Source organism: Pithys albifrons, chromosome 10, assembly GCF_047495875.1.
Source record: "Pithys albifrons albifrons isolate INPA30051 chromosome 10, PitAlb_v1, whole genome shotgun sequence".
Taxonomy (NCBI): Eukaryota; Metazoa; Chordata; class Aves; order Passeriformes; family Thamnophilidae; genus Pithys; species Pithys albifrons.
Window position 1 is genome coordinate 8,529,799 of NC_092467.1, and position 23,779 is coordinate 8,553,577.

The following is a 23,779-nucleotide window of genomic DNA, read 5'->3' on the forward strand; positions in this document are numbered from 1 at the left end:
CCTGGCGCGCGACTCGCAGAGCGGTTAAGCTTGGAAAATACCTCCAAGTCCGACATTAGCATCATTTCCGACTAATTATGGCAGAAGAAGGGGGAGCCTGGCGGTTCAGGTGGTGCTTTGGGGCGGGCCGGTGGTCGGGGAGATGGCCCAAGGTAAACACGGGATTCACTTGCGGTTGATAAAGTTCTGCAGCGTTTGCCGCAAATAGCCGCGGGCTGCCCATGCGAGGTGGGAAAGCTGCGAGCCCTGGCTGGATTATTATTATTATTATTATTATTATTATTATTATTATTATTATTATTATTATTATTATTATTTTATTATTTATTATTATGTCAAAATACTGGTGTGTGTCAGTGATTGAGGAACTTTCACGTGTGGGGCTCTTCACTGAAGGTAATATTAATTGCTGTGTCGCTCCACAACCTGCCATGTGTCAGGCTGTGGTAGCTCTTGATATTCAGTATAAAAATACTATATGGTTGTTCTTCATCTCTGCTTCAGAATTTACTGTGTTGAATGTCAGTTCTTCCTCTTCATTCTTCTTGAAGACTGTAGCTAACTGCTGGTGTTGACAATACTGCCAATCTCTCGAGTTTGGAAAGCATAAATGAGATCTTCGGAAAGCACAATCGGCTGTCAAGTTATTATCGTTTTCTTTAAACAAATCCTTAAAAAGTGGTTTGGTAACCTTTTGACTTTTTGATCTGTGTGTCCACGAAGCTGTGCAAAGCACGTGTGCTGAGGAGGAAAGGCATCTGCATCTCTCTTGTCAGGGTATTTTGGTCCCTGTGGGAAAATCCTTGCCCGGGGTGGCACGCACCTGGGACAGGGGCTGAGTGTGATGCGCTGATCTTACTGCTCCCAGATGCTTGTTATGGCTCCGCTGTCAGAGGGATCTGCTCCGTCTGATCCGCAGGTGGAGCTGTTCCTTTGAGTGCCGCCTGGATACGCCTGGCTGGAGCAGAAGGTGGAAACGAGCAGTTTGTGCTGATCTGGCCTCTGTGGACCAGAGGTTGGAACCAGCTGCACAAGTGAGGCATGGGCATTTCAGGGAAGAACTGTGTAGGAGGGCTGAGGGCAGTGACTTTTTTTGCTCACGTAGTTATTCCCCTGGTAGCCTGGAGACACTGCAAGAGAGTCTCTTCAGAGAAGAGCTTACAGGCTACTGTGAAACATCAGTGTGTCTGTCACATGGGACCTGGAATTTGGATTCTTTCAACCAACCCAGAGTTCCACATCCTTGTGACTTCTTGAGATTCAGCATGAGCTGATCTGTAGCACCTCCCTACATGCAAACTTGGAGTGTGTTGCAAAAGTGACATTAGAATGCATTGTTCAAACCTGATCATGAGACATCTATATTTTACTTGTGAACACAACTATTTTGTGCAACTATATTTGACTTGTGCCTTTCCTCCCGACTGAGTAAGTATGTGTGGTCAGCAGATGTGCACTTGCTAATCAGTGAGAAGTTGGTTGTGAACCCTCAGAACCAGATTAATAAATATCCATGAGATTTGAAGAGGATTTCTGCTTGTCAGATCAGCAGGCAAATGGTCTGTGTCTCTTTTTAGTAAGTGATAGGATATTCCTGATTTTATGGGATAATGCAGCTGCATTCTGCAAACAAGTTTGTTTTATCCACATCTCTATTACTGTGGCTTAGAGAGGTAGCAAGTCTGGTTAGAGAGACGTGCTGTGCTCATTTCTCTTTGTTGCTGGTACATTGCATGCCCTGTGATTACCCACACAGTGAACTTGAACAGTGACACAGCTTTGATATTGACATGAAAATAAAATCCTCGCATTGCTCTCAAGTTTGAGCACTTATTCTCATGGGATTTGTTTGGATTTTTGGGAGAATTTGTTTTCTTTGTGATTGTATTTGTTTTTTTTTTACCACATGAGTCATTACCATTGGTAGATTTTGAACTCAGCCTTCACAGGGAGATTCGAGATCTCCTCTCTTCAGGAATAGAATGATAGAATTGATTGGGTTGGAAAGACCTCCGAGATCATCAAGTCCAACCCTTGGTCCAACTCCAGTCCCTTTACCAGATCATGGCACTCAGTGCCACGGCCAAGTTCAGTTGAAAAACCTCCAGGGATGGGGAATCCACCCCCTCTCTGGGCAGCCCATTCCAATGCCTGAGCACTCTCTCTGGAAAGAATTTTTTTCTGCTCTCCAACTTCAATTTCCCCTGGCAGAGCTTGAGCCCGTGCCCCCTTGTGTGTGATAGATATGAGGAAGGCATGATGTCCTCCATGTGGAGGGCAGAGCCTTGCCACAAATGTGCTGCTGGTCAGTAACCTCAGTATTTGTTAGTGGAACTTTAGTGAGGCTGGTGAGGTGGTTCTTAACTCCAGGCTTAGATTGTGGCTCCCTCCTGTGTGCAGCCACTGGACTGTTGTGCTGTTTCTGTCTTTCACAGGGATTTTGGTTCTGCCAAGGATGCTTTTTCCACTTGGACAATGGAAACCTATTTTGTAGCTCTCAGGTGTTATCAGAGTTGGGCTTGATGGAGCGCAGGAAGCTTGGGCAGTACTGCATGACCCACCATCTGGTTTATGTACTGCCATCATTTTTCAGAGGCATTTTGTGGAATCTGGCTCTGGCTCAGTTCTGTGGGTTGGCTGTTGGTCTCAGACTGGGATCCAGATGCTGTTCTTTCTCAAGCTGCTGAGTGGCATCCATCACTGTCCCCAGGGTGGCACCAAGGCTTGTTTAGGTGCACACAGCATCCTTAGTGGCTAACAGGAGGCAGGGAATACTTTAGGAGTAGTTCATGTGTGTGATCTGCATCAGTGGTGGTGTCTGATGAGGATGAATTCTGCCTGTTTGCCTGCTCTGGGAATTGTGTGACACCCAGAACTGCTTTTGTTGTTGTAGGCTGACATTGAACAGAGCTGGAGTGGGGCAGTGTCACATCTGCCAGTGTGTCCATTATTGTTGTATTTGGATTAGCATCCTGGAAGATATTTGGAGAGTTTCCTCTTCCCTTATTGCTCCCCTGTGCGTAAGGAGACAGTGTCTTTTGGTAGTCAGGGACTGCATTTGAATGTTTTCCTCTCAGGATTCTGGTTATATTTAGATGGAAAGAGAGATTCCAGAGAGCACCTGAGGACAGAAGTCATTTCCATTTATGGGTTAGACCTTCATGTGGTCATAACTGGAACTCACGGCACTTATTTGAGGAAATGGAATTGTCTGAAGAGCAAATGTTCTTCCTACCTGCTTTCTTTGTAACATAAATAAATGTGCCCATAAAATGCTGAGCCAGTGTTTGAAGCAAAAGATCCAGTGAAATCTGGCAGAAGTTGGTGGAGAGAAATTCAAAAGTGCACAGGGGGGTCAAAGAACAAATCCCAGCAGATGCCAGTGGGAGAGGAGCCCTGAGCCTGCTCTTGCTGCTGAGCAGTGCAGGGTCTGGCCTTATGTGTTGTTTGTGCTTTTTAAACATCTTGCTTTTGATAATAACAGGCTTACTTAAAAGAAAACTAATGGCAGGAAGCAATCCCTGGAAACTGTATTTAGAGAGAAAGCACTTTCTATTATTTCATATATCCAAATGGGTTTTTAAGATAACTGAAGGCACAGGCTGCCTTGTCAGGCCTCCTTCTTCAGAAATAACAACCTCGTTTGATTCTTAAAAATAGTGAGAAATTAATAATGAGGTTTCTAACCTGAAAGCTCTTCACTTCCTTCCCTGGTTAATGTAATGTAAACTGCATGTGGCCAAGTAATTGTTTTATAAAAGATGTGAACTCCTGATTGTAGGCCTGTCAGTCATAATCACACAGGCACTTTCGTTTTAAGAGCCTCAGGTCTGATTGTGTAATTCAGCTTTACAGCTTTTAGATCTGAGACACTTTGGATAATCTTAGGGCCATTGCATGTCATACAGCTATTTATTATGACATGTGTACTGATTATTTCTTTTTCAAATTACGATTCCTCGTGTGCTCAGCTCGTTCTTTTTTTGCTCGAGATGGCAGTTGTGAAAAGACTGCGTTGAGTCAGTAGGAGAAGAGAAAGGACTTGAATCTGGTTATTAAAGCAGCGAATTTCTCTGAGGAATGTAGACACATGGATGTGTCTTGGGGGAGATGTAGTTAAAATTGGTGCATGTATTTTATTCTTTTAGCTATGAGGCATTGACAGAAAAACTATTTACAGAAAATTCTCCTCTTCTGTGAAAGAGGCTTGAAAGCTCAGCAGTTGGAGACACAAACTGAAGTGTGGTCCTGTGTATCCTCTTTTAATCTTGAGGATCTTCTGGAAATGAGAATCAGCCACTCCTTTTCCTGGCTAATTAAACCATTGTACAGCTTTGAGTACAGTGTATTAGCCTAGTTATCAAAATACTGTGGTGCAGTGAAAGCAAGAATTGTTTCTGGGTGTTTGATTAATTAGAAACAGTAGCAAATGAGACAGTGACTCATTTGGGTTTCTTTCCTGAATAAGTTTTTACATTTACAAATTTCAGAACAAACTGGCTGTTTAGATGGGATACAGATGGCCTAGTTTTGTCCTTACATGTGAGTCCATTGTGGACTTAAATTCATTTTTTGTCAGGTCTTGAGAACTGATATATACAAAGCAAAGCAAAGGAGTAGTTAAAAACAGACATGCAAACAAATATGCTGATTTTGTTTTTTCCTACACATATAAAATATTTTTTTCCTGTAAAGCTACTTTGAGCATCTGTCTCTCCTACTTTTGGCATTTAGATTTTGCCAATTAAAATATTTCTTGTATTTTAAGAAAAGCTGTGCTCTATAATGAGATATGGTACTGGGAGGTCTGACCTATATTCTGGCATTTAAGTCCAGTGTATCAAGCAGTTACCAGAGATGGTAAATCAATAAGGAACACTTAACACTTTTGTGAAGGATACCTGTGAGATTACACAGTCTTACTGTACCTTCATCATACTGTGTATGCTTAGGGTCTTGTAGTATTTAGTGAACACAAGCCTGGTATTTGAAGTCTGAGACCGAGACTGCAGAAGAACCTTAAACTCCTGCAGAAGCAACATTCAAAAAGCCCAGTCTGGTCTTGAGTGCCTTCTGAGGCATCAGTGTTATGAACTCAGTGGCAGCTGTTACTGGGAGTTGAATTCATCAAGGTCCTGAGGGTGACTGCACTTCTCTGGTTGTTTTTCAAGGAGAACAGTCATCTTGTGAGAGGTTTGTGGGTTTTTGGGTTTTTTGTCATATATTTTTTCCCAGACCACAGGTATCCATGTAACTTTATCTAAACTTGCCTGATTTTGAGTACAGAGGCACTTCTGAAAGTTCAACAGATGGCCTGACTCTCCAGGCTCTTACATAGTGTTCTAAATCCTGATATTCCCTGTCTTCAGGAAGGAGCCCACACTTGGGATTTTGTGGTGTTGGAATCAACAAATAACCACCACCTTTGTTGTCTTGCTGTTTCTTGTGGCCATTGCTGCTGTTAATGTTTCAAGCTTGTGTCACTTTCCTTTGCTTTGAAATAGCAAACAAAGCTTTAGTTTGGATAAATAGATGTTGGCAACGTGATTGTTTGGGCATTCACCAGTAAACATCGGCAGTGATGCTGCTACAAATTGCAGCAGAAACAGAAATGTGTGCACTGTTCTCTGCCACTCAGACTGTATGACCTCAAACTGATTTTTAAACATTACCTGTATATGTATCCACACATGCCTTGAGTCCTCACTTGGTCCTAACTGTATGTAGGTTTTTTACTTTTATTCCTTTCTCTTTAAGTTGCTTCTCTGTGCAAAGGAAGATGTTGGCATGTAATCTTAAAATCAGCGTGGGATAACTGTGATTGTAGTCTAAAACTTGCTGTTATGCATTTCTCTGCTTTGTGTGATGGCTGATTCAGATTCCTCTGTGGCACTGAAACTGAGGATTCTGCTTTGAACAGCTGAGATGTAGCAGTGTTTTCTCATCCCAGAAAGGGACCCTTGCTGATGTTCAGTTTGTCTCTCCAACAGCTTAGCCATGAGATTGTTTGTAGTTTGCCATCCATCAGTTTATCCCTGAGTAAATTGATGATACTCCTTGCAGTATTTGTGTGTTTCTTTAACAATGTCTGACTTGGTGACAAGCACAGAGGGGCAGAGGCCTTTTTTGCTTTTTCTGCTTTGTTTGTATTTTAATTTTTTTAATTGTTTGTGGGTTTTAAACAGTGCATTTCATAATAAGGCCTTCCATTAAATAGAAGCCTGTGAACTCCTCTTGTTTGCTGTGCTCGTGTGTAGGGGCTTACTGGGAATCCTTTTAGTGCTGTGTGTCTGCAGAGTGAAGCCTGTAGTGTAAATATGCTGAGAACAGGAAATGAGCATTTTTTAACTGTGACCTTGCATCTTTTTCTTCAGCAAGTTGCATCGAGATGAACAAGGCAGCATTATTGAACTAGAGAGGAGCAAAATCCCATTTAACTGCACACTGGGCTTTGATGTGCTGCCAAGCACTGTTGTCTGTGATACCCTCTGGGATGTAAAGGAGAACTGTAGCAGGAGATGAGAGAGGTTTTCAACCCAAGTGATAATGTTAGCTTTTGTAATTTATACGTGGAAGCTACACTTAATTCAGTACCTGGCATGGTATTCCTGCATCGTGGCTTCTGTGCAAAATCAGCAAGATTTCATTCCTCAGCTGTGCAGGAGATTTACTATTTTCTGTAATACAGATAGATTTCTACCCTTATAGATGGTATAATCAAAGCCAGATTAACCTTAGGCCTTCAGTACCTTGTTTACTATGTACACTGCAGATGGCTAAGAATGTGCATGTTTATTCAGTGGTGCTCAGCTCCTGGGGATGCTCTGGAGCTGTCTGTGAGTGACTCACCTGCAGAGAACAGACAGGAGAGACATCCCTGGTCTCTGTTGTGTGACAGTGGGGAAATAAATGGGCTCTGATCCAGAGTGGCTCAGCAGCCAGGCTGAAAGCTGCAGGAGAAATTTTAGCATAACCCGTCAGAGGCTGCGTTGTGCCCTTGTGTGTTCACCTGTTACTTTGTTCAGGTGGTAGACAAATGTTGATGGAAGATCCTCAGTGTCTGCCCAAGCTGGGAAATGGGCTGGAAAGCCTCAGGAGTCTGGGCTGAGACCTCCAGCATTGACTTTGTTGGTGTTCTGGGAAGTAACTGCACAAAACACTGTTTTGGTCAGACTTCTAGTATAAATTGTTCTTGTGGTAATAATTTCATAGAATCATAGAATCACAGAATCGATTGGGTTGGAAAAGACCTCCAAGATCATCAAGTCCAACCCTTGGTCCAACTCCAGTCCCTTTATCAGATCATGGCACTCAGTGCCACGGCCAATCTCAGTTGAAAAACCTCCAGGGATGGGGAATCCACCCCCTCTCTGGGCAGCCCATTCCAATGCCTGATTACTCTCTCTGCAAAGAATTTTTTTCTGCTCTCCAACTTCAATTTCCCCTGGCAGAGCTTGAGCCCATCGTGCCCCCTTGTCCTATTGCTGAGTGCCTGGGAGAAGAGACCAACCCCCACCTGGCCAGAACTTCCCTTCAGGTAGTTCTAGACAGTGCTGAGGTCACCTCTGAGCCTCCTCTTCTCCAGGCTAAACACCCCCAGCTCCCTCAGCCTCTCCCCACAGCACTTGTGCTCCAGTCCCTGGTTAGTTTCTGGTGAGCAGATTGATGTGAGATCATGACTGATAATAAATTTAACTATTGAGCCAAACAGACTTTACACCATCCTGGACTATATATGCTATTCATTGTCACGTGTTACAGGCTCAAAGCAGGATAAATGGGCAGGTAAAAAAGGATAAAATGGCTAGAGAAGTTGTTTGAGAAACTTGAATCACTTGTTTTGTAAAGAAGTCTTCCTTCTGTATTTGTCTTCCTGTGTATAAATTCATGCTATTCCTACTGCAGTTCCCATTGTGTATCCATCTGGAGGGAGTGCAGGAACTGAACCCAGTTACATTCAAGCTCTGCAAAATGATATGAAATGTATTGTACCAAGAAAGGTAATTGTACAGTTTAACACTTTGTCTGCCACAAAAAAAGAGAAATGTGTTCTAACAATGCTTCTCAAGGGGCAAAGTTTTTTGGATTTTCCTAAAAGTCACAGCTGATTGTGTGCACTGCCACTGTTTGAAAAATCCGTATGGATGGATGTGAGCTCAGGACAGCAGGATTTGGGAGGAAGGGCAGCAGCTTATTTTGTCAGGGTTTTTGAGAACAGCACTGAAATTGACAATATCTAAAAGTTCTGTCTTGACAGAGTATCCAGAAGTGAATTATGTGCTAAACACCATTTCTATAGTAGTTACCTTCATGTAGCTGATATGCTTGGAGTATTGGGATATGTTGTTTTCTTTCTGATCCTCACAGACAGATTTTTGTTTATCTCTGATAAATCTTATTATGGTATGGAGGAAAACCTTTTACTCAAATCTTTTCTATAGAAACATTGTTAATAGTATTTGGCAGCTGGAAGTGATGTAAAAAACCCCAAACAGCAAAGGTCTGTTTAGAGCACTGACAACAATTTAAAGGGAGTAAAGAATTTCTGTTGTTCGTTTCTTGTGTTGAGATAGAGAATCTTCCTGCATTAGTATTCATCCTGAGAATGGATGGGCTTTTATGCACCAACATCCTATGCAAATTAGTCCTTTCCTAAAAGCAAACATATCTGATTAGGCAGAATACAGTTGTCCTGCAAAGTCTGCTTTATTCTTTTTGACACAAAATTCAGAGAATGTTGGGGTTTCTTTGTGTTTTGTGCTTCCTTTCTCCCCCTTCCACCCCCGCTTGGAATTGATGTAGAGCACCGTTGGGCAGGAAATAGCAGAAGCTTTTGTAAAATCTTAAAAGAGAAAGAGGAAAAAGGGCATTTTCACAAATGGAATTAGGATGATGCAGCAGAGTGCTGGCTGCCTGCCAGGGAGGACAGATGCCCCGTGCATACAGTGCCTTGCCGAGGAGGCTGCACATTGGCAGCTCCCCCCTCTGTCAGCACAGCGAGCCCAGGGCCCGGCACCATCACTGCAAACAGAGCCCTGTTCAGCTCACACTCCTGGGGCCGTGCCTGGCAGGTTGGCAGAGCTGGGCACAGCAATTCTCAGTCCTGTTGGCATTACTGAGACCTTCAAACTTTCTATCGTGTCAAAGACAATTTTTTAATACTAAGAAGTGCATTTTTCCTCCTTGAGTCGGTGAACTCTCCTTGAGTGCTCAGACATTGGAATGGGCTGCCCAGAGAGGGGGTGGATTCCCCATCCCTGGAGGTTTTCAAACTGAGATTGGCCGTGGCACTGAGTGCCATGATCTGGTAAAGGGACTGGAGTTGGACCAAGGGTTGGACTTGATGATCTCGGAGGTCTTTTCCAACCCAATCAATTCTATGATTCTATGAACAGCCGTGCCTTTCTCAGTGCAGAAATGTGATGTGGAGCTCTGTCCTGCTGTCAGTATACAGCATAAGACTTGGTCTAAGGAAGTCTGTGCCTTCTTACACTTCTGTTCAAGTGTCCTTTGCTTTGGAGAACGTGTTGGCTCCAGTCATGTTTAATGGAAGGCTTTACCACTGGGACTAGAACAGATTTTGGCCCTGATTTTGTCAGAGCCCTATAATGTTTAATGGGGGAGATGTAGTGAATTCTGGCTAATGTTTATTGAGCAGAAATGCTGCTGCTACTTACAGAAAGCATCTTCCAGATCCAAGAGAAGTATGTATGTATGTATGGCCAGACTTCACGGATGCAGATTTGAGAAGGGCTCTCCCCACATGGGTGTGCCCTTCCAGCCTTCCAGTGTATGTTTTCCATGGAACTGGGAGATGCTCAGCTGTACAGGCACATGTAAGGGTTGTGTGAAACTGTGTGGTCTCCTGCACATGATATGACTGTTCAGCTGCAGGATAAGCCACGAGTGCTCCCGGTGTGCCAGGCTGGAGTGGTGTAAAACAGTAAACACTGTCGGAAAAGGGCCCAGGAAAGCTGTTGACTTGGGGCATAAATTGCTTCTTACTGTAGTTAAATCTGTGTTGCATTCCATGGCAAATCTTGGGAATAAAGGACTGTGGGGAATGCTACCACAGCACTGGTGTTCATTGCTGATGGATCATGGTCTTTCTGCATCTGGGGGAAGGTCGGGGTCTTGAAATGGCCTTAGGGTTAGTGGAAAAACTTTTATAAGGAACATTTACCAATGTTGGTTGGCAAAATGAAATAGGTGGGCCATTTGGCCTCTTCTGTAGGAAAACTGGCTCTTGTCCTGAGCCTGACTTGTTTCTACCCTTCATGAAAAATGCGGAGGCTTTTTTCTTTTCAGGGAATTCTGATTTTTTCTGACAATTGATCACTGTCAATCTTAATTGATCGTATCTCTTTAATTATTGCTGTTATTGTGTAAGCATTGACATTTTCCTCCATTATTTGATCTCCTGGATTCCCTCTATGTTTTCTATGAATTAGTTATATTGATTTTGATGTAAATTAGGTGCCATTTATCTTGTGTGATACTGACCATGTAACTGATCAAAGCACAGAACATTTCTCAGTCCTATACTGCCAAAGTAAGGTGAATTTAAATTGAGGAATATGCTGCTTTTTTTTTTTTAGCATAGTAAACACTGTTAGTGTGGTAGAGATCTCCTAAATGAAAGCTCTTACCCTACCTGTAAATCCCCCTGGAACACATTATGGTTATATTTTATTTGTTTGATCTGTGTTCTGCTTTGTAAGCTTAGTCCTGCATTATAATGAGATGCCCTCACTGAGGGTGCCCTGTCTAGTTTGCTTTTCAGCATTTCACTGTGCTTTCTGCCCTTCCTGGAAATTGGTAGGGCATTCCCATCTCTTCCATGAGACTTCAATTAATGAATTGTCTAGTTACTTTTTCATCTTAAAGCCCAAACTGGCTTGTAAACTGTGTTGGTATGGCCATTGGTAACTTTTTCATCATCTTGTGACATCAGTTTATGAGGCCTGGGTTTTAGCAAGTCAGAATCTAACTATTTTCTGTATTTTATATGTTAGACACACACTTGTCCAGATCTCTGATACTGGAAATGAGATGTACTGAAGAGTGAAGACATCACAGTTTACACTGTGCAGTAAGACATGAGTAATTTTATAGCTTTCAGAATAAAAATTTATTGGCCCTGAAAATATTTTATTCTTTAGAGTATTTAATGTTATTCTAACAGCCGAGTGTGTTCTCAGACTGGAGCGTTATGGCAGTGATGTTCTGGCAGAGCTGCCTGCCTGCCTCTGATTTGCATTTGGTGTATTCATTGCTGGCCAGGCCTCGCTGACAGTCCCCAAAGTGCCCTGTCACTGCAGCGTGGCTGCTGAGCTGGTACAGCTGCTGTCAGCAGAGTGCTCTGTGCTCAAAGTGCCCTGAGAATAAAGGTGCAAAACTAGTTTGGTTCCCAGTGTGGGGTGAATGTCTTTTAAAGCAGCACAGCCTTCACCCCCAGCTTTATTCTTGCACGGTGTGTGTGTTTCTTGTTTCCCGCACCTCGTCGTTGTTCAGTGGCCCTGCAGTTGTGCACACAGATATCCCACACTCGCTCCCCCTGCCACAGAAGGCAGACCTTTCTCTCCCTTGTTGTCTTTGAGCACAAATTCCCAGGCATGTACTGAAAAGTGAAAACGCTGTAAAAAAGAACTGCTAGGAGAAAGTTTTGTATTCTGATAGCAGCAAGGTATTTATTGACAATGTTGGAGGCAAGCCAGTTCAACTTACCTAACTTGTTTGTGTAAAATAAGCCATTTATAGTTTTAAGTTCATAGTTAACACCTTCTAATTTCCATATTAATGACTGGGTGGAATCTTGGGCAGAGCTTTCCTTTTGGCCTGGAATTTGGGTAGTGGCCTCTTGACTTCATCCCTCGGAGTGGTCTTGAAGCGTCTTCATCACTGTTGGACTTCTGCCTTTTCTTTGTTCAGTGACATGACCTGTCAAAATTGTAAAACCTTGGCTCTAATGCTACAAAATTTTGGATCTTTACCATTTCATCCTATTGAAATGTCCAGCTTAGTTTAGTGTATGACTTCTAAGCCATGGCACACCAGTTTCTATAATTACTAGACAATTTGTACCTGAACAAAGCAATTCAGCACTTCATGCTGTTTAGAGGCCCTGCTATGCAAACAACATTTTGCAAAGCAATATTAGAAATTCCACAAAATGAGAGGGTTTTTTTGTCTCTTTTCTCTTTCATTTACGTCTTCCCAGATGAATTTCTTTTCATCTGCTTCAACTCTGTCGTGATTTTTCTCCCAGCTGTCACTAAACGTACCTGTACATGCTGCCCAAAAGGTGTGGAAAAGCTGCTCTCAAACTTGTCCTTAGAAGAAATGTGTGACCTGAGCATGGAGGGGCATCATCCTTTTGGTCAGAGGGAACCTCTCAGACTTGGCTGTATTCGGTCCTGCTGTATTCCTTGTTGCCTGGATTGGTCTCTTCTCTCAGGCAACCAACAGTAGGACAAGGGGGCACGGGCTTAAGCTCTGCCAGGGGAGGTTTAGGTTGGGTATCAGGAAGAAGTTCTTTACAGAGAGAGTGCTCAGGCATTGGAATGGGCTGCCCAGAGAGGGGGTGGATTCCCCATCCCTGGAGGTTTTTAAGGTGAGACTGGACATGGCACTGAATGCCATGATCTGGTAATCAAAGTGGGGTTGGATCAAGGGTTGGACTTGATGATCTCAAAGGTCTCTTCCAACCCAACTGAGTCTATGATTCTATAAGATGTGGGGCCATTTCTAATACAGAGGGTTGGTATTCTTTTTTTTTTTTTTTCCCAGGACCATTAACTAACCCTGTGTACAAAGCTTTCCATTCCAAGGGCAGTGGGACAGGACCTGCATCCTGTCTTTGGGTGTCAGAGTAGGCATTTCTGCAAAGCAGCTGTACAGGATTTAATCTGATTCCCCTGCTGCCAGAACTGTGATGTGGTACTATGTTACTATGCCTAAAGAAGTCCCAATTGTGTTTCAGATCCGACTTACATTTCTCTGTGTGTGTTTAAAGCATTACTTTTATCTAGAAGTAGAGTTTATGTATTTGGTTGTAACATCTTGTTTGAGCTGTGCACAGAACACACAGAGGTGCTGTTGCCTTGAGGCTGAAGCTGAAATTTCAAATGATTAAAAACAAGTAAAGTTCCCTATCCCTGTGGGCAGATTTATTAATTGAGGTCAGTCTCTTTCATAGAGGTAAAATATCCATTCAGCAGTTAAAGAGGAGGTAGTTTTCTCCTGAACTCTTCCTGTGAACCCCTTTTACCCTCAGTCTTTGACTTTTTCCCTGCATTTGAAGCAGAAACCTTGTGTCCTGCTGCTGCACACTTAGCTGGTTATGTGATCAATACATCTCTCCCTCTCACCACGTGGGAACCTCTCTCTGCTCAAGCTGTCTTGAACAGTGGGTAGTTCATCTTATTAGAGAGGGTTAACAAGAGCCATCACTTTTGGACATATTAAGAGACATGTTGGACAATTTTCAAATTGTTGTCTGTTGTTTCTCTGTAATTTTTCTGCTGAGGAAAGGTTGGTGTGCACGACTGGGGGTTGCATCAATGCAGTTCTTTATTGCTGAATGTGCTTGTTTGAAGCAGAAAATCATTAAGTCTTTTCAGGCTGTGACTCCCTGAAGGATTTTTCTGCCACATGTGGTGCTGTAGAGGACACTGTTTGGGGTGATCAGTTCGTCCTGAATGGCAATTCATTTTGGCTTCATAGTGGGAAAATGATTTATTAAAAAAAAAGTAAATCAGATATTAAATGCTTGAAAATCAGTGTGTGAAACTGTGGTGTCAGTGGGTGTTTGCTGCATCCTGGGCTGCTGTCATTTCAGAGCATACAGAAGTATGAGAATGGCCCTATTACTGTTTTCTTCATTTCCCCATGAGAAAAACATCAGTACCTGGCACTTCACAGAGAGACAGTTCTCTACATGAGTAGATACTGACATTATGATAGACCTATTTGAAGGCCTTTGACATCCCTTTCAGCCGATTCCTGTATCCTGTTGCTGTCTCAAGTGTTACAAAGCATCGCAGCAGATTTAAATCTGTACTCCTGATGTTTTTGCAGTATCATTGCTTTAGAGATTACTTAAATTCTTAATTAACTGTACCTTTGCCTGCAGGCCTGTGTTGGAGTAGGGAAGTTAATGAGCTGGCTCCTGTCTGAACAGCCCCCCCTCTCACGGTGTGCTTTGGTTTGCGGAGTTAATCTCACTGTGAGCAAACATTAACAGGTACTGCTGTAAATTAACATTGTTTCATTCAAACTGCTGGGGAGGTCTGAAGTGGAGCAGAGCTGACACAGGATCGTGTTCCTCAGAGCCTTAGCACTGCTTGCATAGGTGGAACGGGCTCAAGCTCTGCCAGGGGAAATTGAAGTTGGAGATCAGAAAGAAATTCTTTGCAGAGAGAGTGCTCAGACACTGGAATGGGCTGCCCAGAGAGGGGGTGGATTCCCCATCCCTGGAGGTTTTTCAACTGAGATTGGCCGTGGCAGTGAGTGCCATGATCTGGTAAAGGGACTGGAGTTGGACCAAGGGTTGGACTTGATGATCTCGGAGGTTTATTTTTCATAGATCTCCCCATGCCCTAAGCACTTGCTGCATTGCTTTTCACCTGAGCTGGAGAGGAGAGTCAGCACTGCTGCCTGGACACCAAGGGAGGGATTCAGTATCCCTGGGAAGGCAGGGAAAACAAGGGGATTTTGATGAGTTTACACTGATTGTGCAACTGTTTACACCTGAATTTTATTCCTTTGGAGATGTTTCTTTGAAGGGAACACTCTTCAAAGCCTCTCATTTAACCTCATCTCATAGTTTTTTTTAAGAGTTTAACAGGTATGGCAACTGGGGAAGACCCTGAGAAAAATGGCTGCTATTTTGCTTAGGGTTTCTAATAACAGGTTTTGCAGCTAATAACTGGTTCAAAGTTTTCCTAGGGTTTCAGTTGCATAGGGAGTCTCCCTGTCTTTGGAGGCAGGGAGGGACCATAGAATACATAATGATCTGACAGAGTTGCTGTCTTTGCTTCACTGTTTGCTTTCTGGCTCCCTCCTGTTGTCCCACAGTGTTCATCTTTCTCTTAAAAACTGGGGAGATGTGTTGCTGGGCAGGTCGTTTGGGGGTTTGAATTGGCAGAGTGAAGTGTGTGAAAGAGCAGGCGCAGAGTGCTGGCAGTTTGGGTTGGCCAGAGCTTTGCTGTGGGGTGTCAGTGTGTGTGTTCATATGTGCAAATTGTCTTCAAATCAAGTGGACAGTGATGTCACAATTATTTAAGAGATTCTGATAAATTTGGGGTTGGCTTCAGGTACTTCTACTGAGCAATGTGAATTATGAGATGTTAAATGTGATGGTGTTCAAGAGCCTTGGTAATGACCTGAGACAATAATTTAGTTTTAATATGCATTTGTCTAATGACCTACTGTTATCTCAAACCCAAATTAACAGCCTTGTTTTATAGGAGTGTTTGATATAAATTTATCCTCACCAACTTTCCATTGTCACTGCAGCTCAGGGTTTAGAGGTTCCAAATTAGTCCAATATCTTACGTAACTGGACAGTACTTTTCTGGGCAGTAAGGTTTTTTTTTAATGTTTCCAGGGATTTTCTCCCACGAGGCTCTGGAATTGTGACAAGACGACCATTGGTCCTGCAACTCATCACTGCCAAAACAGGTAATTTCTTTCTCTTTTTGGGTCAATGCCTGGACAAAGTGCTGATGTGTTTCAGCAGGAGGAAAGACTTTTCTAGGAGGACATAAGCAGAGTGAAGGAAGGTGCCACTGGACTGTCTGGAACAAAGGCCGTGCTGCTTCAAACTATGCTCAGGACCAACTGATGTCATTGTCCTGTCTGGGAAAACAGTAACATCTAAACCTTAGAGCTCACAGTGAATTTAATCCAAGACCATACTTGAAGCAGTGGAGAAACATCATTACACACAATGTGGTTTAGAAATTACGTTTGATTTATTAACTTCTTGATGAGCTTTGCGTTTGTATTAGTTAACACACCAAAATTGCTGCACTTCCGCCTTTAACTCTTGCTCCAGTGCACACAGATTTGATTCCACACAGCTTGTTTTAGTAACTTGTCCTTTTTGGTTGGGTTCACTGCATTAAGTAGAGCAGAAGGTAGTTTAGGGGAAAACGAGGCTTCTGTGTATATGTCTCATCCAAAATATGATTATTTTTGTGTATTCTACTAAGCTGTGTGACTGTTGAGGTCTTTCATCAGAATTTACCACTCTGTCATCTTCCAGGGGCACTTGACTTGCTGTGGTTGCCTGACATTTATAAAAGCAACTTCACTTTTTTCCATTATATCCAATTTTTGTTGTATTGGCTTCTAAACCAATGTAAGCAACAAAAATTACTGGTTTACTATTGACTTCTACTTAAAATAGTAAAAGAAAATGAAATAACATCCAAAACAGCATTTAGAAACAAGAAGTGCTCTTTAAATTATGGACCATGACGAAATTGGGAAAGAAGCAAAACTGAAGCTGCCTGGGAAACTTTATTCTGTCCTTGTGTGTGAGGTTCTTACCTTGTTCAGTAGGAGAATGGACTGGAGTCTGCCCAGGCCTCAGGTTTGTTTCTGGGGTATTGCTTTTAAAGCATGTTCATACTATGAAATTTTCCCAAGTGTTTATACTGTGGGAGAGAAGGGCAAAACAGTGGAATTCAGTATTTCTGTGTGCTGAGCTCAGAAACTCGAGTGTTTTCAAGTGTCTGATACACTTATAGTGTTCTATGTGTATGAAATAGGGAGTGTGTTTTCGTTGGAGATATGAACACCTGCCATTTCTGCATGTCTGGCTTTTGATCTCTGACAGAAATAAATGTATGAATAAGGCCTAGCTGTGGAGAATCTCAGTCTGATCTTCCCACCACCACCACGTAAGAGCAGAAGAAACTGGTCCATGTTACCCTGTTCATGGTCCTGTGGTTAAGGAGACACTGAAAGGGCTTCTTTCTTTCTGTATTTTCCCCATTAATTAATATGTTCACAAAGTACCACTGCTTTAGGCAGGCCTCTGGGTTTTGTGTGGGTACCTTCTCTGCTGAAAATTCAGTCTTTGTTGTAACTTAAATGACACAATAAAAATGTTAAACGTTCTGGAGAACTAAACTTCAGCCTAATTTTGTGTTTCCTGGATGTCAAAACATACTTCTCCCTTTGGGAAATGCTGTGTTTCTTGTTTGGAATTAGATGCCAAGACCTTTACAATGCAAGCTGTAATTAATTTGTTACTTTCTTTAAACTTTGTTCCACTGTTGTTGTTTTTGGTGGTGAAATTCCAAATAATTTTATCTTTTAAGCCACCTTTATCTTTGTGAACTAATTTTAAGAAAAGAAAATAAAATAAAACTGCTTAGGGCAGCACAGTGTTCTTTTACAGGAAGCTGATGCTGGACTGATTTCCATCAAGTCCATAGTTACCTAAAATCTCATAGAAGAATTAGAGGGCTGTATCAGGTTCTTGGTCCTGTAATAAAATAAATTATTCCTGATCCAAGGATCTATCCTGATTCCATTAAAAGTAATTATTCTATGATTCTGTGATCTGGGTAAAGAGCTGTTACCTTTGGAAGGAGTAGCATTGAACAATTCAATACTAAGAAACATATCTCAGGAGAGATGTGGAGTGTGGGTTTTCCTTTTGTTTATTTATTTTTTTAATTTTCTTCTGTTTTAAAAATTCTCTGTAGTTAATACAAAACTATTTTGTAGTGACCTTTTCACCCACTAACATATTTTGGTGGTAACAGTACAATTCCTAAGTGGCTTTATGGCATTTTCACTCCATGTCCATGCAAATACTCTGCTGAAATACTGGAGGCAAATACGAAATAATACCAGGGTCATGGGTTCAATCCCCTGTGTGGGCCATTGACTTAAGAGTTGGACTTGATGATCCTTGTGGGTCCCTTCCAACTCAGACTAGTCTGTGAAAGTTTTAATTAAATACTGCAACTGACAAGTCAGTCTTTAATAGTTTTGAGTATTTTCCTCTGAGTTTGACCATGGGAGAAATACCTACTAACATCAAATAAGTCAAAATATGGATGTTAGAAAGAATTTACAGTACTCTGCAAGACTGGCTTGTTCTCTGTTGTTGCCAGTCTTTGAAAGAACTCAGATTAGAGAATGGATTAGCAGAAATTAGTCCCACCTGGGAAGGAGAAGTTGGGTGAGTTTAGGAGGCACAGGTGTGGGCAGGGCTCTCAGCTGGGAGCCTGTGTGAGGGCCAGCTGGAGGTTTTCATAAATCAGCCACTCAGGGGATGCTGTGCTTCTTTCCTGGGGGAAACGTTGGATGTGAGGGCAGTTTATTTTGTGAGATCCTAATGCCTAAATTCAGGTAACAGGTGGGCTGCTTGGCTCTTCCTGGTTCTGTGTAAGGTCCAGGGAACTTGTGCTTTCTCACCAGCACAGCCTTTGTTTCAGATGCTGCAGTGTTGGGGTATCTCAGCAGCTCCCAGTGAGTAGAGTCTCTCATTTCTTACTCATGGCAGCTTTTCAGCAGCAGGAATGCATTATGTATTCCTGTAGCTGGGCTTCTAAATGGATTTTTCTCTGTATCTCTTTAAGATGCAGGTGTTGGCACACAGCTGACCTGGGATGGAATTTTAAGGCTGTGTTAGTGTTCCATAGCTGGGTTCTGTATATTAGTTCCATTTCAGCTCCTAATCTTCTCTCTGCAAGTTTGGCCAGTGTTACCATGACTTTTAAAGGGGGGCTTGTGAGCTACTGGTTTTTTCTTCCTTTGAGTTGATATTCCTTAATTTTTGTGTTTAAACCTATTTGTTAAATGTTCTATGTTGGTTTTTTTCATACAACTTTCAGTTTACTTCCTAGCTTGGTGATTCTTTGATCTAATACATCAGCAAGATTAAATACCTTTTGGTAAGAGCTGATAGATACTTTTAAGTGCTACTGCTCAGTAGGCTTTGAGAAAGTAATGGCTTGAAGTGCCTGAGAAGATCTTGAGCAATGCGGGGGTGTTGTATTATTTTTGTTTTCTGTTGCCACACATTCTGTGTAACCTTAAAAAAATCTGTTTTGTCTCTTGCTGTGCTTTCTTCTGCCTGTGCAGGTGAAATAATGACTACATTTCTTCAGGCTTGGTAGTGTGTTTGTTAAGCAGCAGTGGCAACAAAAATGGTTTTGAGTGAAGCCTTTGTTGTAGGTCTTTTGTTTGTTAAAAGTATATTTCCTGCTATATAAGTCCTGTTGTTATTTACATATTAAATACCTTGGCTTTAGGAGAGTTATTTTCTTCATTGTGGTAACTGTTTGTGAAAGAATTTCAGACTTTATTCTTGCTTCAGCAGATTAACAGATTTTGAAAATCATTATTAAGTGGACGGTTTTAGATGAATGATCCATATGTGCAATATCTACGTTTGTTTCAGTGTTCCTAATTAGAATACTGAGTGGAAAGTAAAGCATAAGGTTCAAAAGACATCCTCATTTTGTCTGAAGTCTTGCAGATGCTCTTCTCTTGAAGTTGTTGAGCTTCAATCCAAATTTCAGCTGTTGCAAGACAGCTCCTAAAGCACAGGCATCTTCTGTTGCCATCTGGTGGCAAAAACAATCCTCTAACAGAACACGAAAAATTTATAAAAAATAATTTAGATTGATTATTTCGGCCAACACAAATGATCTTGGAGATTTCATCAGTAGGAAGGCACATGGAGGTCCTAAAGGCCAACAGCTGGAAAAATGCCACAGTGCCAGTAGCAGGGGAGAGACCTGGCAGTTGGCAGGGAGGAAAGGAAGGCAGTGGGTGCCATTTTCTGGATGCCCCTCTCTGGCAGCTCCTCACGCAGGTGACGAGCAGGGTGCTGTAGGGACCAGTAAAAGTACTGAGGGGTGTCCTCCAAAAGCTAAAAAGTGACACTGCCATGGGGAAAAGGGGGTGGTGACTGGTGACCCCTTGCTGAGCCAGCAGGAGGCTCAGCACCCACAGGATCACAGACTGTTCTGAGTTGGAAGGGACCCACAAGGATCATCGAGTCCAACTCTTAAGTCAAAGGCTCACATGGGGGATTGAACTCACGACCTTGGCATTATTACAACTGAGTTTTAACCAACTGAGCTAATCTCAGAGTTGACACAGGATGATATCCTGGCAGAGCAATGACACTGTCAGTCTGGAAGCTGAGTTGAAGCAGTGTGAGGTTGTGGGGTCTGCAAACATTCCTTTGCACCTGCCAGTCGCCCCGGCTGCTGCTGCTGCCGCCTGTGCAGGTAATCCCAGCGGGTCTTGGTTAAAACTTGGTTGTAATAATGCCGAGGTCATGGGTTCAATCCCCCATGTGGGCCTTTGACTTAAGAGTTGGACTCGATGATCCTTGTGGGTCCCTTCCAACTGAGAATAGTCTGTGACTCTGTGAACATCCAGTGGGTCAGCAGGTGCTGTGGGGGGCTGGCAGCAGTGTGGCTCTAAGGGCTTGGCCAGTTCTCCCCTCAGCGCCCTCAAAGGGGCTTCAGCTCATGTTGGGACAAACTAATTGTACCCACAAATACTTGTTTTACAAGTGGTGTTGCCTGGAAGCTTTTGTTTCCTTGATTCTGGGTTGATGCTCAGTGACATCAGGCAAGATGCAATCCCCTCATTGAAAGAATGGAGAATGGTTCTGTATTTGCCCATCTTCAAAAAGATATATATATGTATAAAAGTGATAGAATAATGAAAGTTCACTTTCAGGAAAAAGAAATCTGTAATTAGTTATTAACTAACAATCTGAAAGGTTTCTGAGATGAACAGCAGCCAACACAAACTCATCAAGGAAGATAACCCTGTCATAGCAGTGCAATATAGTTTTTATTAAAGGGTATCAGTTAAAGTGTGAAGGGTGCCTTATCTTGGATACAGTAAGGGGTTTTTAGATTATCTTGCTGGTTTAAAAAAGTGTAATAAGCAATCTTGGGAAACATGATGTAGAAAGGACTCCTGTAGAATGGATGCACAGTTTTTACTGAGTGGAAGGGACATCCCTCCAGGTCGTGTTCAGTACTTTGCATTACTGGTACAGTATGTTCAGTACTTTGCATTACTGGTAGGATGGCAGGATAGGAGGTGTTTATAAAGTTTGTGTTTGGCAAATACAAATGTGAATTCAAAAGATACTGAAGGGCAGATTTGGAATTCAGATTGCTTGGAAAAGAAGAGAAATGCCCCCAAAGCAGGAAGGGATTCTGTTGGTTTGAGGCTGTTTGTGTGCTGAAAGGCTGGTGTTTCACGAGGTAGTTTTCAGAGAAGGACCTGGTGCTCACAGCGAGTCTCACAGAAGGTAATTCACTGCTGTGCTGTTGTAAAATAGAGAAGGAAGTATTGTACAAGATACATCACAGAAATGCAGTCTTAGGAGTAGTAGTTCTGCTTTTTCTCAGTGCTGGGATGGAGAGAGCTCTGGTGAGAGTTCTGCCTGTGTATCGTGAGGAAAGATTTCTGGAGGATGGCTGTGTGGGGAATTGGAAGTTTAGAAAGCAAGATGCGTAGGAGAAGGTTGAAGGAACAGAGATACATTTGTTCTACAAACAAAAACTTTCAAGGATATGAGAGATTATTGCATCCAAAGAATACTTTTCCTCCTCTAGTACGAGTGTCTACCCATATAATTAACCATTCACTGGTTCCTGGTGTTACATGCCAGTTACTTTAGTCAGATCTACACTATTTTGAGTGGGTTTATGTCTTGTGCTGTCCTGTTCTTGCAGTCTTCTGGATTGACAGGATTTTCTGTTTTGTCTTCAGAAGATACCAGTGTGCTTCTATTGCTTGTAGCCTTTCTGCTTGAAGGTTAGCAAGGGAATACCTCAGTTTGAGTATTTTGTCTTCAGCCTGTTAGCCAAGCTACAGAAATGATGAAGTAAAAGAGGGATTTGGTACTGCCTCTTTTTCAGTGAAGCACCATTGAATGATTTGCTATGGTCCAGATTCACTGAACTGCATTTACTTTGCTCAGAAAAAGCTGGTTCATCATCAAAGAAGAGGTGATGTACTTTTACTGATGGTGTTTATTTGCCTGCTTTTAAAGCACTGCCTTGAAATGCCTCTTGAAAAGCATTCTGAGGCTTTGTGAGGTGCTTTGAGAAACAAGGCTGTGGTTGCTTGGGTGACGTCTCCCCAAGGGGCTGGCAGTGGAAGGTGCAGGAATAGCAGGTATTCCCCTTTTGCTGTACATATTTTAAACGTTTGCTGGAGGCCTACAATTTAATGAGACCTTTTGGAAGCTCTTTCAAGTATTCCAGACTGGATACTGTTACCAACTTGAAGCAACTCTGCCTGAAATCAGGTTGGGAGGAGTTCTGAGTCCTGGTCTCTCATCTCTGTGAGCTCCTGACCTCTGGAACAGGTTATTCTGTACAAGGCAAGGTCTTTGAGCTTTTTTCAAGGTCCAGAGAAGAGCAGCGAGGCTGGTGAAGGGACTGGAGCACAAGTGCTGTGGGGAGAGGCTGAGGGAGCTGGGGGGGTTTAGCCTGGAGAAGAGGAGGCTCAGAGGTGACCTCAGCACTGTCTGGAACTCCCTGAAGGGAAGTTCTGGCCAGGTGGGGGTTGGTCTCTTCTCCCAGGCACTCAGCAATAGGACAAGGAGGCATGACGGGCTCAAGCTCTGCCAGGGGAAATTGAAGTCGGAGATCAGAAAGAAATTCTTTGCAGAGAGAGTAATCAGGCATTGGAATGGGCTGCCCAGAGAGGGGGTGGATTCCCCATCCCTGGAGGTTTTTCAACTGAGATTGGCCGTGGCCCTGAGTGCCGTGATCTGGTAAAGGGACTGGAGTTGGACCAAGGGTTGGACTTGATGATCTTGGAGGTCTTTTCCAACCCAATCCGTTCTAGGATTCTGTCATTTGTAAGGTCTTGGGCTCAGCCTGATGTGGATCAAGGATGTTTTCCAAAACATCTCATATATTTCTAAGGACTGATCAATGTCTTCTCACTCTATTCTCTTTGGCTTAGAGACAAATTTATGAAATATCTCAAGTGTTTATGTAATTTAAATGGTTTGAGAACAGCATTGACTGTTTATTGCTAATAACAATATAAAATCATAAGCAAAATTAAATCATAAAAGCATAGGGAGATATAACTGACTGGAAAAAATAGGAGCATTTAAAAAGATACTATCCCGTAACACTTCTTTGAAGAGATAAATAATCACTTATGGATGTACTCGAGGAACTGTGCTGTGGTAGCCTTTTCATTCTACATTATCCAGGGTGCATTTAATGAGGAAAAAAAAGCATTTTATATGCAAGGACTATTTTAATTTTATATCTAATTGTTCCTTCTCTCAATTTAGTTTGAATTTTATACAAAAAAATGCATGTCTGAAAGCTGGACATCAGGTAGGATCATTTTTTCTTGTCTGGCTTTGTGTCCATTCCCAAAAAATGTAAATAAAATGTTTTCCTGGTATTCTTCTGTGTATGAAAGCTGGAAACTGAGGATTGCATTAGGGCATGTGCTTACCCAGTCTGGCTGAAGGCGACATTGCCAGGGGCAGGCTCAGGGCTGAAAGGAGCAAAACAAAGCCCTGCTTGTCCCTTTGGATTTTTATTCCGTGGGCTGCGTGTGACACCACAGGTTATGAACCCCTGGAAAGTTTATTCCTGCAGCTCCAGTGGGACTGCAGATGTCACTGGGAGAGAAGAGTTATTGATAAATACTAATACAGCTGAAAAGTAACAAATATTTTATTTGGGTTACCTTGAAGCCATTTCAGAGAGTCCCTCTTTCTGTTACTGAGAGTCAA

General features: G+C 42.5%; 1 protein-coding gene across 2 annotated transcripts in view; it reads left to right on the forward strand.

The window, feature by feature from the left end:
* The window catches only part of DNM3 (dynamin 3), a 174,187-nt gene that overhangs the window by 645 nt on the left and 149,763 nt on the right, over window positions 1–23,779 (forward strand). For both annotated transcript variants that reach the window (XM_071564770.1, XM_071564769.1), the window contains exon 2: window positions 15,611–15,684. In XM_071564770.1, coding sequence (XP_071420871.1) covers window positions 15,611–15,684 — 74 coding nt within the window. The remainder of the gene's footprint in view (window positions 1–15,610; window positions 15,685–23,779) is intronic.